The sequence below is a fragment of the Colobus angolensis genome, unplaced genomic scaffold, assembly GCF_000951035.1.
Source record: "Colobus angolensis palliatus isolate OR3802 unplaced genomic scaffold, Cang.pa_1.0 Scaffold106, whole genome shotgun sequence".
In the NCBI taxonomy this organism is placed as follows: Eukaryota; Metazoa; Chordata; class Mammalia; order Primates; family Cercopithecidae; genus Colobus; species Colobus angolensis.
Window position 1 is genome coordinate 1,382,735 of NW_012111586.1, and position 14,776 is coordinate 1,397,510.

Here is a 14,776-nt window from a genome sequence, read left to right on the forward strand (position 1 = left end):
ACAAAAACAAAAGCAAAATCACCTGCCCACAAGATACAGCAGAAAAGTTCACTATCTTTTTTTTTTTTTTTTTTAGACAGAGTCTCACTCTGTTGCCCGGGGTAGAGTGCAGTGGTGTGATCTTGGTTCACTGCAACCTCTGCCTCCTGGGTTCAAGCAATTCCCCTGCTTCAGCCTCCTGAGTAGCTGGGATTACAGGCGCCTGCCACTAAGCCCACACTCTGCATAAACTCTGGTACTGGCTGTGTTCTCCATGGAAGGTCTCGCTGTGTTTCCTAGGCTGGAGTGCAGTGGTGTGAACATAGCTCACTGCAGCCTTGATCTCTTGGGCTCAAGTGATTCTCCTGCCTCAGACTCCTGAGTAGCTGAGACCACAGGTGTATTTCACCACACTCAGCTAATTTTTAGTGTTTGTTTGTTTGTTTGTTTGTTTTTTAATAGAGATGAGGTCTCTACCAAGCTGGTCTCTAGCTCCTGGGCTCAAGCAATCTTCCCACCTTGGCCTCCCGAAGTGCTGGGATTACAGATGTGAACCACTGTGCTTAGCTCAAAGATTTCTTGATAATACCCTGCAAGCACAAGCATCCAAAGCAAAAATGGACAAACAGGATCATATCAAGTTAAAAAGCTTCTGCACAGCAAAGGAAACAATCAACAAAGTGAGGAAATAACTCACAGAATGGGAGAAAATATTTGCAAACCACCCATCTGACAAGGATTAAAACCAGAATATATAAGGAGCTCAAACAACTCTATAAGAAAAAAATATTTAATAATCTGATTTTAAAATGGGATTTTTTTCTTAAAAAATCTCAATAGACATTTCTCAAAAGAAGGCATACATATGACAAACAGGTATATGAAAAGGTGCTCAACATCATTGATCATCAGAGAAATGCAAATCAAAACTACAATGAGATATTATTTCACCCCAGTTAAAATGGTTTTTATCCAAAAGACAGGCAATAACAAATGCTGGTGAGGATGTGGAGAAAAGGTAACCTTGTGCACTGTTGGTAGAAATGTAAATTAGTACAATCATTATGAAGAACAGTTTGGAGGTTCCTCAAAAAACTGAAAATAGGCCGGGTGCGGTGGCTCACACCTGTAATCCCAGCACTTTGGGAAGCCAAGGTGGATGGATCATGACGTCGGGAATTCAAGACCAGCCTGGCCAACATGGTGAAACCTCATCTCTACTAAAAATATAAAAATTAGTTGGGTGTGGTGGCAGATGCCTGTAATCCCAGCTACTTGGGAGCCTGAGGCAGAGAATTTGCTTAAATCTGGGAGGCAGAGGTTGCAGTGAGCCGAGATAGTGCCACTGCACTCCAGCCTGGATGACAGTGAGACTCCATTTCAAACAAAAACAGAAGCCTGAAAATAGAGCTACCATATGATCTAGCAATCCTCACTCCTAGGTGTATACCGAAAAGAAAGGAAATCAGTATATGGAAGAGATATCTGCGCTCCCATGTTTATTACAGCACTATTCGCAATAGACAAGATCTGGAAGCAGCCTAAGTGTTCATTGACAGATGAATGGATAAAGAAAATGTGGTACATTTACACAATGGAATACTATTCAGCCATAAAAAAGAATGAGGTCCTGTCATTTGCAACAACATGGATGGAACCGGAAGTCATCACATTATGTAAAATAAGCCAGGTGCAGAAAGACAAACTTGGCATGTTGTTACTTATTTGTGAGAGCTAAAAATTAAAACAGTTGAACTCATGGAGAGTAGAACGATGGTTACCAAAGGCTGGGAAAGGTAGTTGGGGGAGGTGGAAAGGGGAGATGGTTAATGGGTACAAAAATAGAATGAATAAGATCCAGTACTTGATAGCACAGTAGATTGACTACAGTCAACAGTAATTTATTGTACATTTAAAAATAAAAGAGGAAAATTGGATTGTAACACAAAAAATAGGATAAATGCCTGAACTGGGCTAGGCATGGTAGCTCATGCCTGTAATCCCAGCACTTTGGGAGGCCGAGGTGTGTGGATCACTTGAGGCCAGGAGTTTGAGACCAACCTGGCCAACATGGTGAAACCCTGTCTCTACCAAAAATACAAAAATTAGCTGGGTGTGGTGGCCGATGCCTGTAATCCCAGCTGAGGAAGGCTGAGGCAGAAGAATCGCTTGAACCGGGAGGCGGAGGTTGCAGTGAGCCAAGATCACATCATTGCACTCGAGCCTGGGCGACAGAGCAAGGCTCTGTCTCAAAAAAAAAAAGAGAGTGGGTGATACCCCATTTACCATGATGTAATTGTTATACATTGTATTCCTGTATCAAAATATCTCATGTGCCCCATAAATATATACACCTTCTGTGTACCCACAAAAATTTAAAAAAAAATTTTTTTTTGATACAGAAAATTATCTGTAGCCCAGGGTGGAGTGCAGTGGCATGATCTCTGCTCACTGCAACCGCCACCTTCCAAGTCCCGGTTAAGCAATTCTCTTGCCTCAGCCTCCCGAGTAGCTGGGATTACAGGTGCCCACCACCATGCCCAGCTAATTTTTATAAAATTGAAAAGGTCCAGAATAGCCTCTGTGTATACAGAAGGTAGGCGTCTCCATGGTGACAGCTGATCTTGGGCTGGTCAGTATGCTTAGAAATAAAAAAGGATTAAAAAGTATGAGAATAAAAGAGACTTTGCCAGGCTGAGGAGGGCAGCTCATAAGACATCCTGTAGACCAAGGTAGAAGAAGCTATTAATAGAAGATCTTATGGTGCCCATGTGGGGGATTGGGGAAGCCCAGTGTGGAGGACCCTAATCAGAGGGAAGTTGTGACCCCAGATAAAGATGACTAATAACTGGGGACCTGGGCTGAGGACTGATGGAGATTGGATAAGGGGGAAATTGGTTGTGGAATCATAGACCCTATTTGGGTAGGAAGTCAGGATCGTCTAGATGGAGCTATGGAGAATAAACAGAGCGGAAGTGTGGTCTGTGCCCCCCCTGACCGTCCTGTCTCAGTCTTTCCCTTGTGCTTCTTAGGTGCTGGTACAAGGCTGTCTCTTGGACCCGTCCCAGCAGGAGGTGTTCCTGCAGCAGATATATGAGCAGCTCTGCCTCTTTGAGGATAAGGTGGCCACCATGCTGCAGCAGCAGTATGATCCCCAGAGCCAGGTATGTAAGAGAGAAAGTAGGCAGAGGCAGCTTAGAAAGAGGAGCAGCTAAGGACAGAGGGCAGAGAGGAGGGATAGTCCAAATAGCACAGAAAAAGGCTAAGAGCTGGGGCAAAGTGAGACAAGGATAGGCATGCTCATGACACATTCCCTGTTGGAGCAAGACTCAGATATATTCCCCAAAACACAGATTCTTTCAGGGAGAAAATGTGAAATCCATTTGTTTGCATTTTTTTTAAGCCCCAGATCTCCTCCAGTGGATCTGAGAAGGTGTCATGTGTGGCTTTGACCTCTAGTTAGCATTTTGTACAACCGGGGATAAAGCTGCCTGGGCCCACTAGACTTCCCTGTCTCATCACTTTGGGTACCCCACAAGTAGCCAGGCAAATGGCAGTTCTGTGTGCCTGATGACTGGTCATGTACTTTGATTGAGGTATAAAATATTTCTGAACAGTGATGGAAAAATATGGAAAGGGGCCCTTCTTGGCAAAAGATGGAGAAGCCCTACTTTGGTACAGTCTGAAGCTTCATCTGGTGCTGAACTCCCTTCGCCTCTGAAGTTCAGTATCTGAGCACACATGGGGAGGGAGCACAGTAAAGACTCAGTCGCACAGTAGAGGAATTGGGGTCCTCACAGGATTCGGCCTGTCTGGCCTGAGAAGTGCTGGACTGTAAATTCTGGCTTTGCTATGGATGGAGCAGCAATGCCATCTGCCCCATTCTGTCTTTTCTGTAACTTGGGGCAGGCAGAAGACCAGTCCCCAGACTCAGGGGACCTACTGGGCCGGAAGGTAGGTGTCTCCATGGTGACAGCTGACCTTGGACTGGTCAGTATGATTCGTCAGGGCATCTTGGCGCTGCAGTTACTACCGTCAAACTCCAGTGCAGGTCAGTGGAAGGAATATTGGTGGGACTGGGGAAGTGGGGAAGAAGGGTGGGGCTAACTGCTAACAAAGATAGCAGTTCCAGGGAATCAGTGGGCCCCAGGGAAGACGATCTGTTTCCTTGTTTGCAAAACATATGTCTGTATTAGTGTGTATCAGGAACCCTCGGCTCTGACAACTCCCTAGAAGGAGTAGAGCTCCAAGGATATCACTTAGGGGAGGTTATGATCTGGCACTCAAGAGGAAGAAGCAGGAGGGTAAGGGAGAATGAAAGGTGTTTGAAGTTTATAAATCTTCATCGTTTATAAAACTGCCCACATTGGTGGGAAGACACTGAGCCCTTCAGGGCCCTGTCAGTTGGGTGCCTTCCTATGACTTTGGTCTGTCCAGTGTCTCCGGGTCTGATCTGGTGTTTCCTGCTCCAGGGATTATCGTGATCACGGATGGGGTGACCAGTGTTCCTGATGTTGCTGTCTGTGAGACGCTGCTGAACCAGCTTCGCAGTGGCACTGTGGCTTGTTCCTTTGTCCAGGTGAGGACTTTTTAGGAAGGATGAGAGAGAAATGGAATATCTCACACAAAGGTGGATGGCTGGTTACTTTCTTACAGGCAGTGATTTCCCAGGTAAAGTCAATTAATTAGTTACATGGTGGGAAGGAGTCATGTCTGGAAGGTAGGTAGCATGGTAGGAGAGGACTCTCATTTTTTTCCTCTTTCCTTGGGATTTTGGAAATAGCTGTTAAAGCAGAAAGAATGCAGAATTTGAAATCTGACAGTCTTTTCCAGTCCCACCTCACCCCGCAGATTAGTCATTATTGTTTTGAGTGCAAGGGTCAGAAAACCCGCTCAAACTAGCTTAAGCAAAGGGGTAAAAGGCATAGTCAGGGACTGCAGCTAAATTGGATTGATGGACTGTAGGGAAGGAGGTAAAAAGCTATGGGAAACAAGGCTGAAGGGGTAGGCACAGGCCAGAACATGAAAATCTGGTTCTGCTTTATTAATGAGATTAAGCATAACTCTGTGGGTGATGCAGATAGATAGAAGGAGAGTCATTAGTTGGGTTTATGTTTTATAAAGGTCACTCTTGCTGCTGGGTGAAGGACGGGGGGAAGTCAGTGAGAGAGGATCAGGGCTTAAATTAGGGGTAAGAGAATTGAGAAAAATGAAGAGGCAGAGTCAACCTGACTTCATGATTAGCAAGATGGGGGTAGGAGATGAAAGAGAAGAGGGCTTAAAGATGTCTCCAAGTCTCTGATTCCAGTGATGACTGGGTAGCAGCAGAGCAAAAGGAAGAGAAGCAGTTGTGGTAGAGTGAGGATAAGATGATGAATGCAAGTTTGTGTATGTTGTGTTTGAGGTGCCTGTGGTTCAACACAGCCAGTTAAGATCACCTTTGGAGTTAGGCATGCTGGTCTAAATCCTGACTGCAGTTATTAACTGGGTGACATTGGGCACATTGCTTCACCTCTATCTAGGTCAGATTCATTTGTAAATGGAGGTTGTAAAAGTACATAACTCACTGGGAGGTGAGATGCGTTTAAAGTATTTAGCATTGTACATAATCACTTAATAAATGGCTGCTGTTTGTAGCAGATAGCAGTTGAATACACAGATCCTGATATTCAGGAGACGAACACTGCTTGAGAGGTAGAGATTTAAGATTTGTCAGGGTACAGATGGTAATTGAGAACAGAAGAGGGTCCTGGAAGAACTTTGGGGAACACCAGTGTTCAAGGTCTTTCATAGGAAGAGGGCCCAGCAAAGAATAAAGAATCAGCCAGGAGCCAGAAGATTGTGGTGTCAGAGAAGTCAGAATTTTTGGAAGAAAATTTTACTTGATCTTTCTGCTGCCTCTCACAATGGTAACTACACTGTGAGAAGCAGCAAAAAGATCAAGTAAAAACTGAGGAATGAAAAGTGCCCTTTGGATTTGGTGATTAGGAGGTCACAGGGATCTTTTTCAGAGCCATTTTAGTGAAGAGGTGGTGAGGGGATTGAAGAGTGGATAGAAGGAAGGAAATAGGGACAAGTGTTGACACAAGAAATTTAGCTGTTGAGATCGAGAGCAGGGCAAGAGAGAGAATGGTAACCAGAGGGAAGTACAGGGTAAAGGAGTGTTTTGTTTTGTTTTTAAAGCTAGAGACTTAAGCATGTTTCTAAGGGTCTGTAGTGAAGAAGAGTTTGAAAATAAAGAAAGGAAAAGGGAGGCTAGTGGAGTAAAGTCTCTGAATTGACAGGAGGGCATTGGCTTAAGAAACAGATTGAGAGATTCTTTTGGAGCAGGGAAGTGTCGTTTCTTTCTTTGAAACTAGAAAGTAGAAGTGAAGATGTAGATCAGCTCTGCGAAGGGCCTCTGATTTATCTCTGAAGTAAAAGGTGAAGCCGAGTACTGTAAGGAAGAGAGGCCAGAGGTGGGAAGAAGGAACAGTAATGAGGACTGCCCTGAAGGACTAGCAGAGTTGAATGTCATATTTTGATGTGGTGCCACCCTACACAACTGTCAGTTTTTTCTCTTTGGGCACCACTGGCCAAGAACAGAGGCTGTGATCCTAGTTGGGGTTTCGAAGAAGCAGACGAGAGTGAAGAGGGCCAGGGATTTGAGAGCAATGCTTATGAAGTTGTCTGAATGTAGGGTCCAAGCTGGGTCAAGAAAGGAGGGTCAGGACAATGTGGATAGATTTGGAGAGAGCAGAGGTTCAAGGCCTGGCAGTCTCAGTGACGTCAAAGAGCAGCAGCAGGAGGAGGGTGGGAGGAACCTAAGGGTATAGTACTGTGTGTAATCAGTGGGTTGTGGCAATTAGAAATTGCAAAGATGAATTTGTTCCAGGTGAAGCCAAGAGCCAGCGTGTAGCCTATAGGCAGGTGAGCAGAGTAGAGAAAGTTACTGGAGATGAGAGTTAAGGAACTGAGAGGGCAGAGATTTGAATGAGTCATCTGGAGCAGGTCTGCGAACACTTTCTGCAAAGGCCAGTTAACCTTTAAGCCTTGTGGACCAGCTCTGCTGTTGAAGTGTGAAAGCAGCCATAGATAATACAAAATGAATGTGTGTGGCTGTGTTCCAATAAAACTCAATTCACAAAAATAGGTGATGGACTAGATTTGCCCCTCAGGGTATATGTAGTTTGCTAATTTCTCATCTACAGCTATTGTATTCAAAATGTAGTCCACAGACTAGCAGAAAGCTTGTTTGAAATGCAGAATCTCAGGCCCCACCCCAGACGTACTGCAGGTGTTTTTTATACCCCCTAAAGTTTGAGAAGTGTTGATAAGCTGAAGCCTCTCAGGATGATGACAGGAAGTCAGTGAACCAGTTGCCAAAATCTTTAGTGAAGGAGGTGGTGGGCCTGGTGAGCCATTAGGTATTGAGGAGGAAGTGCAGAGGATACTGTGGCCGGTTAGCATGGGCATCAGACAGAAGGGCTCAAAGAAGGAAAGACACAGACAGTGATCTGTCCTAGGAAAACACTGGCTTACTTCCCACTCTGTGGTCCAGGGAATGGGAGCGGCCACCTAGCCCAATCTCTTTCTCTCCTATTCTTCCTTCTCCTGTGCCTCTGTCGGAGCTAGGTCTTCAGTTGCTCACTTTTTTCAGGTGGGAGGAGTTTACTCTTATGACTGCAGTTTTGGCCATGTGCCCAATGTGGAATTAATGAAGTTCATCGCAATGGCAACATTCGGCTCCTACCTGTCCACTTGTCCTGAGCCGGAACCAGGCAACCTGGGTCTGACTGTCTACCACCGGGCGTTTCTCCTCTATTCCTTCCTGCGCAGTGGGGAAGCATTGAACCCTGAATATTACTGCGGTGAGAGGCACACTGAGGTGGGTGTGGGAAGGAGGGAATATAGAATGGGCCCAGAGATTATGGTGCCCTGGAGTACTGAAAGTGTAACTGGAGCTGGCTCCACTGGCACTGTTACCTCACAGTGATTTCAGCATAGCCCCTTCACCCTACAGATCTGTCAGTTAGTTGGCAGATAGCCAGTTTCTCCTTCCCCATCCCCACTGGTCTTCCAGGCTCTCAGCACCGACTATTTAATGAGCACCTGGTCTCTGCAAGCAGCAACCCTGCCCTGGCCTTGCGCCGGAAGAAGCACACTGAGAAGGAGGTGCCAGCCGACTTGGTCAGCACTGTGTCTGTGCGACTTCGAGAGGGCTACAGTGTCCGAGAGGTCACACTGGCCAAAGGTAAGGGTCATTAACCTGCTGTAATGTCACAGATCTCTCAGGAATTTGTGTGTGGGAAGACCCACATGTATCACACATGAAAGAGTGTCACAGTGAAAACCTTACCGCTTGAGACAATGGGTTTTGAATTGTCATCAGGGCTTAATTCTCTTAGCATGGAGCTTCCCAATTCCATCTCTTTTTGCCCAGGGTGAACCAGCTGAGGGTGGTGTAGGGTCCTGAACTTGGCTTGGTTTTCAGATTGTTTCTACAAACTTGTGTGTCAGTTGGCCAGCTGTAGGCCTGAAACCTGTGGAACCATGCTTGGAACCTTTGGCAGGGCTGGGTTCCATGAGATAGGTGGGGGTTTCAGATAGAACTCAATCGCAGGCGTAGAGTCCTATGCCTTCTCCTAACTGGCCCTCCCACTTCTCCCTAAGGAGGGTCCCAATTGGAGGTAAAGCTGGTGCTGCTGTGGAAACACAACATGCGCATTGAGTACGTGGCTATGGCACCCTGGCCCCTGGAGCCTGAGGGCCCTCGAGTAACACGGGTGGAAGTGACAATGGAAGGCGGCTACGACATTTTGCATGATGTGTCCTGTGCACTAAGGCAGCCCATCCGTTCATTGTATCGTACCCATGTTATCCGGCGTTTCTGGAACACGCTGCAGAGGTCAGTGAAGTCATCACTCAATGAATGCTGCCCCATTTGTTGTGTGGAGGGACAGATTTGTGAAGGTGGGAGCTGGGGAGCATCACCCAGAGAACCAGGCTTATATCCAGGGTCCCAAATACCCCTAAGGCTCCCCTCATCTGCACCCAGCAGAGTCAGATATGGCTCAGGCCTGGCCCTTATTCTACAGCATCAACCAGACAGACCAGATGCTTGCCCACCTTCAGTCCTTCTCGTCAGTGCCTGAGCATTTCACGCTTCCTGACAGCACCAAGAGCGGAGTGCCACTCTTCTACATCCCTCCAGGCTCCACTACCCCAGTGAGTAGCTCTGAAGTGTAGTAGCCCCATTTCATGCCAACTTGGGTTGTATAGCATCTGGAGCCCAGGACCACCACCTTCTATTGCTTTCTCTCTCACGTCTAGGGCACCTAAACCAGAAGCCCAAGCTTTAACCTTGAGAGCTTCTCTTCTCCCTCACCCTAAGGCCCCAGGGAAGAGGAGGATCTATAGAGACAGGCTGTCCTGAACAGAGCACAGGTGGCAGAGGCAAAGACTCACACACTGTCTAGGTGGTGGTATCCCAGCCCCAGCAGACCATTAGTGCTTGCCCCATCTCCGTGTGGCATACTCTGGGCTCCCCCAGTCACCTTTACTTGTGTGCATCTACCACCAGCCACCATGAACTGTGTACTTCCTGAAGACCACAACTTCCTGGGTCCTGTGCTGTCTTCACACTCAGTCCACGCTGTCAGCCTAACAGTGATGGGCAGGTGGCTTATGCTAATGTACAGTGGCCACATCATGAGGTCCTGCCACCATTCGGTGGCTTTTCTCCCAAGTCAGTGACATAAGCTGGGCTCATGGTTCCATCCTTCTCCTGGATTCAGCTTTAAAGGACTACACAGTCTGTCCCTGGGCTCAGTCATCCAAATCTAGTCTTCACAGTGGAAGCAGTTTTTGTCTCCACTGTGCTTTGTCTCAGGCTGGGCTGTAGCCTCAAGCCACTGCTGTCTCTGACTCTGAATGGAGTTTACCCATGGTTTTGTTCGCTCTTTGCAGTTTGTACCCTGGTCCTCTACAAATGCTCATATAGTGCTGTCATTCCTGTCCCCAGGTGCTCTCCCTCCAGCCTAGTGGTTCTGACTCATCCCATGCCCAGTTTGCTGCCTACTGGAAGCCAGTGCTGTCCATGGATGCAAATTCCTGGCAGCGATGGCTGCACATGCATCGCCTGGTGCTAATCCTGGAGCACGACACGTGGGTGCCCTTAGGGCTGGGCCATAGTTGGGGTGGAGTATCGGGGTTGGGGGATAGGGAATGATGGGAACGGGGGGAGCAGCAGATGAGCTCTTACCAACTGTGGCCAAAGAAAAACTATAGCCTTTTCCTTGCCTCCCTGCTCATCAGTCCCCATAACCTCAGGCAAGGCCTAGAAGAGATAGTAGTCTATTCCTTTTCTCCAAGATGGGGCCGGGAGGTCTAACCTCAGTCCACACCCCTCTTCCTAGACCAATCCCCAAGCACTTGCATACCCCGGGCAGCAATGGGCGCTACAGCACTATCCAGTGCAGGATCTCCCACTCCTCCCTGACCTCTCTGCTTCGGGACTGGAGCAGCTTCGTACTAGTTGAGGGCTATTCTTATGTCAAGCTGCTCTCCAGGTGGGCAAAGTGATGTCCCCTCACGCCCCCCCCACCTCATCCCATGTCTCCCTCTAACCTCTAACCCCAGACCTCACTCCTACATCCTGCCAACCTCGGACTGCTCACTGACTTCCATTTCTCCCCAGTGCCCCAGACCAGCCGCCCTCCTCCTTCTACATGGTCCGTATCATTTCCAAGGCCCCATGCATGGTTCTTCGCCTGGGTTTTCCCATTGGCACACCAGCACCGGCCCGACACAAGGTGAGCTGGGCCCTAACTGACTCTGACCAAGGAGCCCTGGGGTGTAGACTAGCTCCCTCTCCCCAAACCCCACAGGGCCAGGTCTAATAGAGGGAGGAGTCCCCAGACCAAGGAAGACCTGGAGAAGAAGGCTGTGTCTCACCTTGTCTGTGGGCCCCATCTCCCAGACCTGTAGGAGATGGGAGTAGGAGGATCTGACCACATTCTCCCCTCAGATTGTGTCAGGCTTGAGGGAAGAGATCCTGCAGCTGCGTTTTCCTCACCGGGTACAAAGCAAGGAGCCAACGCCCAAGGTGAAACGAAAAGGGCTAGGGGGCGCTGGCGGGGGCAGCTCTCCCTCCAAGTCATCCCCCGTGCTGGGGCCACAGCAGGCCCTGTCTGACCGGCCCTGCCTTGTGGTCCTGCATAAGCCACTGGACAAACTGCTCATCAGGTTGGTACAGAGGTGTGGAAGGGCGTGGCTTAGTGGGGTATGAGTGGTACAGAGGTGTGGAATGGTCTGGCTTAGCAGGGTATGAGTGCTACCACACAAAGGAAGGGTGTGGCTTAGTGGGGTGTGAGTGGTACAGAAGTGTGGAGGGTGTGGCTTGGTGGGGTATGAGTGGTACAGAGGTGTGGAGGGTGTGGCTTAGGGTATGAGTGGTACAGAGGTGTGGAAGGGCGTGGCTTAGCGAGGTATGAGTAGGTCAGAGGTGTGGAAGGGCGTGGCTTAGCGGGGTACAAGTGGTAGAGGTGTGGAGGGTGTGGCTTAGCAGGGTGTGAGTGGTACAGAGGTGTGGAGGGTGTGGCTTGGCGGGATATGAGTGGTATAGAGGTGTGGAAGGGCGTGGCTTAGCAGGGTACAAGTGGTAGAGGTATGGAGGGCGTGGCTTAGCCTGGTATGAGTCAGAGGTGTGGAGGGTGTGGCTTAGTGGGGTATGAGTGGTACAGGTGTGGAAGGGCGTGGCTTAGCAGGATATGAGTAGGTCAGAGATGTGGAAGGGTGTGGCTTAGCGGGGTATGAGTGGTATAGAGGTGTGGAGGGTGTGGCTTAGTGGGGTGAGTGGTACAGGTGTGGAAGGGCGTGGCTTAGCAGGATATGAGTAGGTCAGAGATGTGGAAGGGTGTGGCTTAGCGGGGTATGAGTGGTATAGAGGTGTGGAGGGTGTGGCTTAGTGGGGTATGAGTGGTACAGGTGTGGAAGGCCATGGCTTAGCGGGGTATGAATGGTACAGAGGTGTGGAGGGCGTGGCTTAGTGTGGTATGAGTAGGTCAGAGGTGTGGAGGGTGTGGCTTAGCAGGGTATGAGTGGTACAGAGGTGTGGAAGGGTCTGGCTTAGCAGGGTATGAGTGGTACAGAGCTGTGGAAGGGCGTGGCTTAGCAGGGTATAGTGGTAGAAGTGTGGAATGGCGTAGCTTAGCAAGGTATAAGTAGGTCAGAGGTGTGGAAGGGCGTGGCTTAATGGGGTATGAGTTGGTCAGAGGTGTGGAAGGGCATGGCTTAACGAGGTATGAGTAGGTCAGAGGTGTGGAAGGCTGTGGCTTAGCAGGGTATGAGTGGTAAGGGGTGTGGAAGGGCGTGGCTTAGCGGGGTATGAGTAGGTCAGAGGTGTGGAAGGGCGTGGCTTAGCCGGGTGCAAGTGGTAGAGGTGTGAAGGGCGTGGCCCAGCCTGGTATGAGCAGTACAGAGGTGTGGAAGGGCGTGGCTTAGCCGGGGATGAGTAGAGATCGCTGGGGAGTTGTCCCATTTCCTAGGTATGAGAAGCTACCCTTGGACTACCGGGCACCCTTCTTGCTGACACTGGAGCCACCAGGTCCACTGCCTTTGGTGTCAGGCCGCTCAGCCTCTTCTAGCCTGGCATCACTGTCCCGCTACCTCTACCATCAGCGCTGGCTTTGGAGTGTCCCGTCAGGACTGGCCCCTGCGCTGCCTCTCAGTGCCATTGCCCAGCTCCTCTCCATCCTCACTGAGTATGTCATCCAAGTCTGCCAGGCCACTCAGGGCAAGGAGAGAGCAAGTGTAGACTGGGACACTAGCAGAAAGCCTGTAGCACACACTTCCCCTCTAATTCCCAGTCTCAAGTATAGAGCAGCATCTGTTACTGCCCTCCCTGTCTCCTCCCATCACTCGATTTATTTTGGCCTCTCTCATCCTCATTGGACTTGTTATACCCTGAGGGACCGCCAGTTTGAGCAGGGCCACCAGCAGACTTGGCTCCTTGAGAACTGTTGGGAGGTGGGTGTGTGTGGGGAAAGCTTGTAGTCTCAGTGTCTCTTCTTCCCTTACCTGGCCTTGCCTCGGCCTTTATGGGGCTTCAGAGTCCGACTTTCTGAAGGATTCCACTTTGCCTGCAGTGGAGAAGGAATCATCAACATGGTTCTGGAACTTCCAATCCAGGTATGTGCCATCCCTCATGACACCTTCCTGCCAAGGTCTGTCGTAATCTCAGGGACACTGGCCTCTGAGCTGGGTTGGGACTGCTGGAAACTCTGCCTCACAGGGACAGTGTGGCCAGAGGGTACAAGGTTTGAGGCTGCAGTCAGGACAATGTGGTGAAGGAACTGAAATTCTGAGGGCCAGAGCTAAGCCAGGCCAGACCTCTGCCTCGGCTGGGATTTGCTCAAGATCTCCCATTCTGCCCACAGAATGAACCACCAGGGCAGGCTGCAGCTGAAGAGAAGCATACCTGTGTTGTCCAGTATATCCTCTTCCCCCCACACTCCACCTCCACCAAAGACAGGTGAGACAGGCCCTCTGTGAGGGCCGCCTCCGCAGAGTCACCCTTCTCCCCACCATTCCCTAGAGGTCTCGCTCCCATATCCTGAAATGATCTTGATCCCAAAGTCAGGGAGTGGGTGCGGTGTTTAGATGCTTCATCAGGCAGATGCTGGTCTGGGAAGGCCTTGTGTGACTCGTGGCTGCCCTCTGTGCCTGCCTCCTTCCCTCCATGAGGTTCATTCCCTGCCATGAGGCTGTGCATTGGACTCAGAGCCCTTCCTCCTTTAGCTTCTCAACAGATGATGACAATGATGTGGAAGTGGAGGCCCTGGAGGGAGACTCAGAGCTCAATCTGGTCACCGAGGTGTGGGTTGAGCCACAGTATGGGCGAGTGGGACCTGGCCCTGGAAGCTGGAAGCACCTCCAGGACCTGACATATTCTGAGATCCCACAAGCTGTGAGTGTCCTCAGAACAGTACCCCAACCTCTCTCACTGGATTGGGGTGCCATCTCCTTGGGAGTACTGCAGTCTGTGGGCTTCCTGGTGCCTCTGAATGGCTGGGACTGTTGAAGCTTCCTGAAGAGCTGGAACCCAGGGTATCCTGGGCTAAGAGGGGTTGACTCCTGACCTGTGATGTTCTTCCTGTAGCTCCATCCACGGGATGCTGCCTGCATAGGCTCCATGCTGAGCTTTGAATACCTGATACAGCTGTGCCAAAGCAAGGAGTGGGGTCCTGTGCCCCCAGAACCGAGGGTCTCTGATGGTGAGTGGGGCAGGTGGCCCACTGGTGGAGCAGGGGAGTGGGTAGAATAATCAGTGTCTCACTGTGTCCTGTCTTTCCTCCCTTGTAGGTTTGGATCAGGGAGGAGACACCTGTGTCCATGAGATCCCTTTCCATTTTGACCTAATGGGATTGCTGCCACAGTGCCAGCAGCTCCAGATGTTCGTCCTCTTGCTTGCCAGAGGTGGGTGAACCTGGTACCCTTTCACCCCACACCTAAAGGGCCAGCAAGCCTGGAAGTATTAGAAAATAACAAACAGATGGGTCAGCAAGTGAGCAGATGAGCGGCGGGGGCAGGAGGAGCCCATGAGGCTGAAGGAGGGGCGTTGCTGGTCAGGGCTGAGCCGGGGGCACCGGGCAGCAGGAGGCTCTTGGTGCTGAGCAGAGTGTGTGTCGGGCAGAGCCAGAGGGTGTCCCTTTCGCCGAGGGGTCCTGTCCCGCCAACGACATGGTGCTGTGCCTGCTGCACAGCTGCCTAGGGCAGGAGCTGAGTGACCGGGAGATCCCACTGACACCCGTTGACC

The 14,776-nt window shown here is 50.0% G+C and overlaps 1 protein-coding gene across 1 annotated transcript in view; it reads left to right on the forward strand.

Moving 5' to 3' along the window:
* Positions 1–14,776, forward strand: part of SZT2 (seizure threshold 2 homolog (mouse)) — a 64,778-nt gene that overhangs the window by 22,377 nt on the left and 27,625 nt on the right. Inside the window, exons 5-21 of the mRNA XM_011945543.1 lie at positions 3,012–3,143; positions 3,889–4,030; positions 4,452–4,558; positions 7,619–7,829; positions 8,042–8,212; positions 8,632–8,866; positions 9,057–9,186; positions 9,983–10,125; positions 10,377–10,529; positions 10,658–10,772; positions 10,988–11,205; positions 12,507–12,722; positions 13,071–13,149; positions 13,398–13,492; positions 13,759–13,927; positions 14,120–14,234; positions 14,323–14,436. Of these exons, the coding sequence (XP_011800933.1) occupies positions 3,012–3,143; positions 3,889–4,030; positions 4,452–4,558; positions 7,619–7,829; positions 8,042–8,212; positions 8,632–8,866; positions 9,057–9,186; positions 9,983–10,125; positions 10,377–10,529; positions 10,658–10,772; positions 10,988–11,205; positions 12,507–12,722; positions 13,071–13,149; positions 13,398–13,492; positions 13,759–13,927; positions 14,120–14,234; positions 14,323–14,436 (2,545 nt within the window). The remainder of the gene's footprint in view (positions 1–3,011; positions 3,144–3,888; positions 4,031–4,451; positions 4,559–7,618; positions 7,830–8,041; positions 8,213–8,631; positions 8,867–9,056; positions 9,187–9,982; positions 10,126–10,376; positions 10,530–10,657; positions 10,773–10,987; positions 11,206–12,506; positions 12,723–13,070; positions 13,150–13,397; positions 13,493–13,758; positions 13,928–14,119; positions 14,235–14,322; positions 14,437–14,776) is intronic.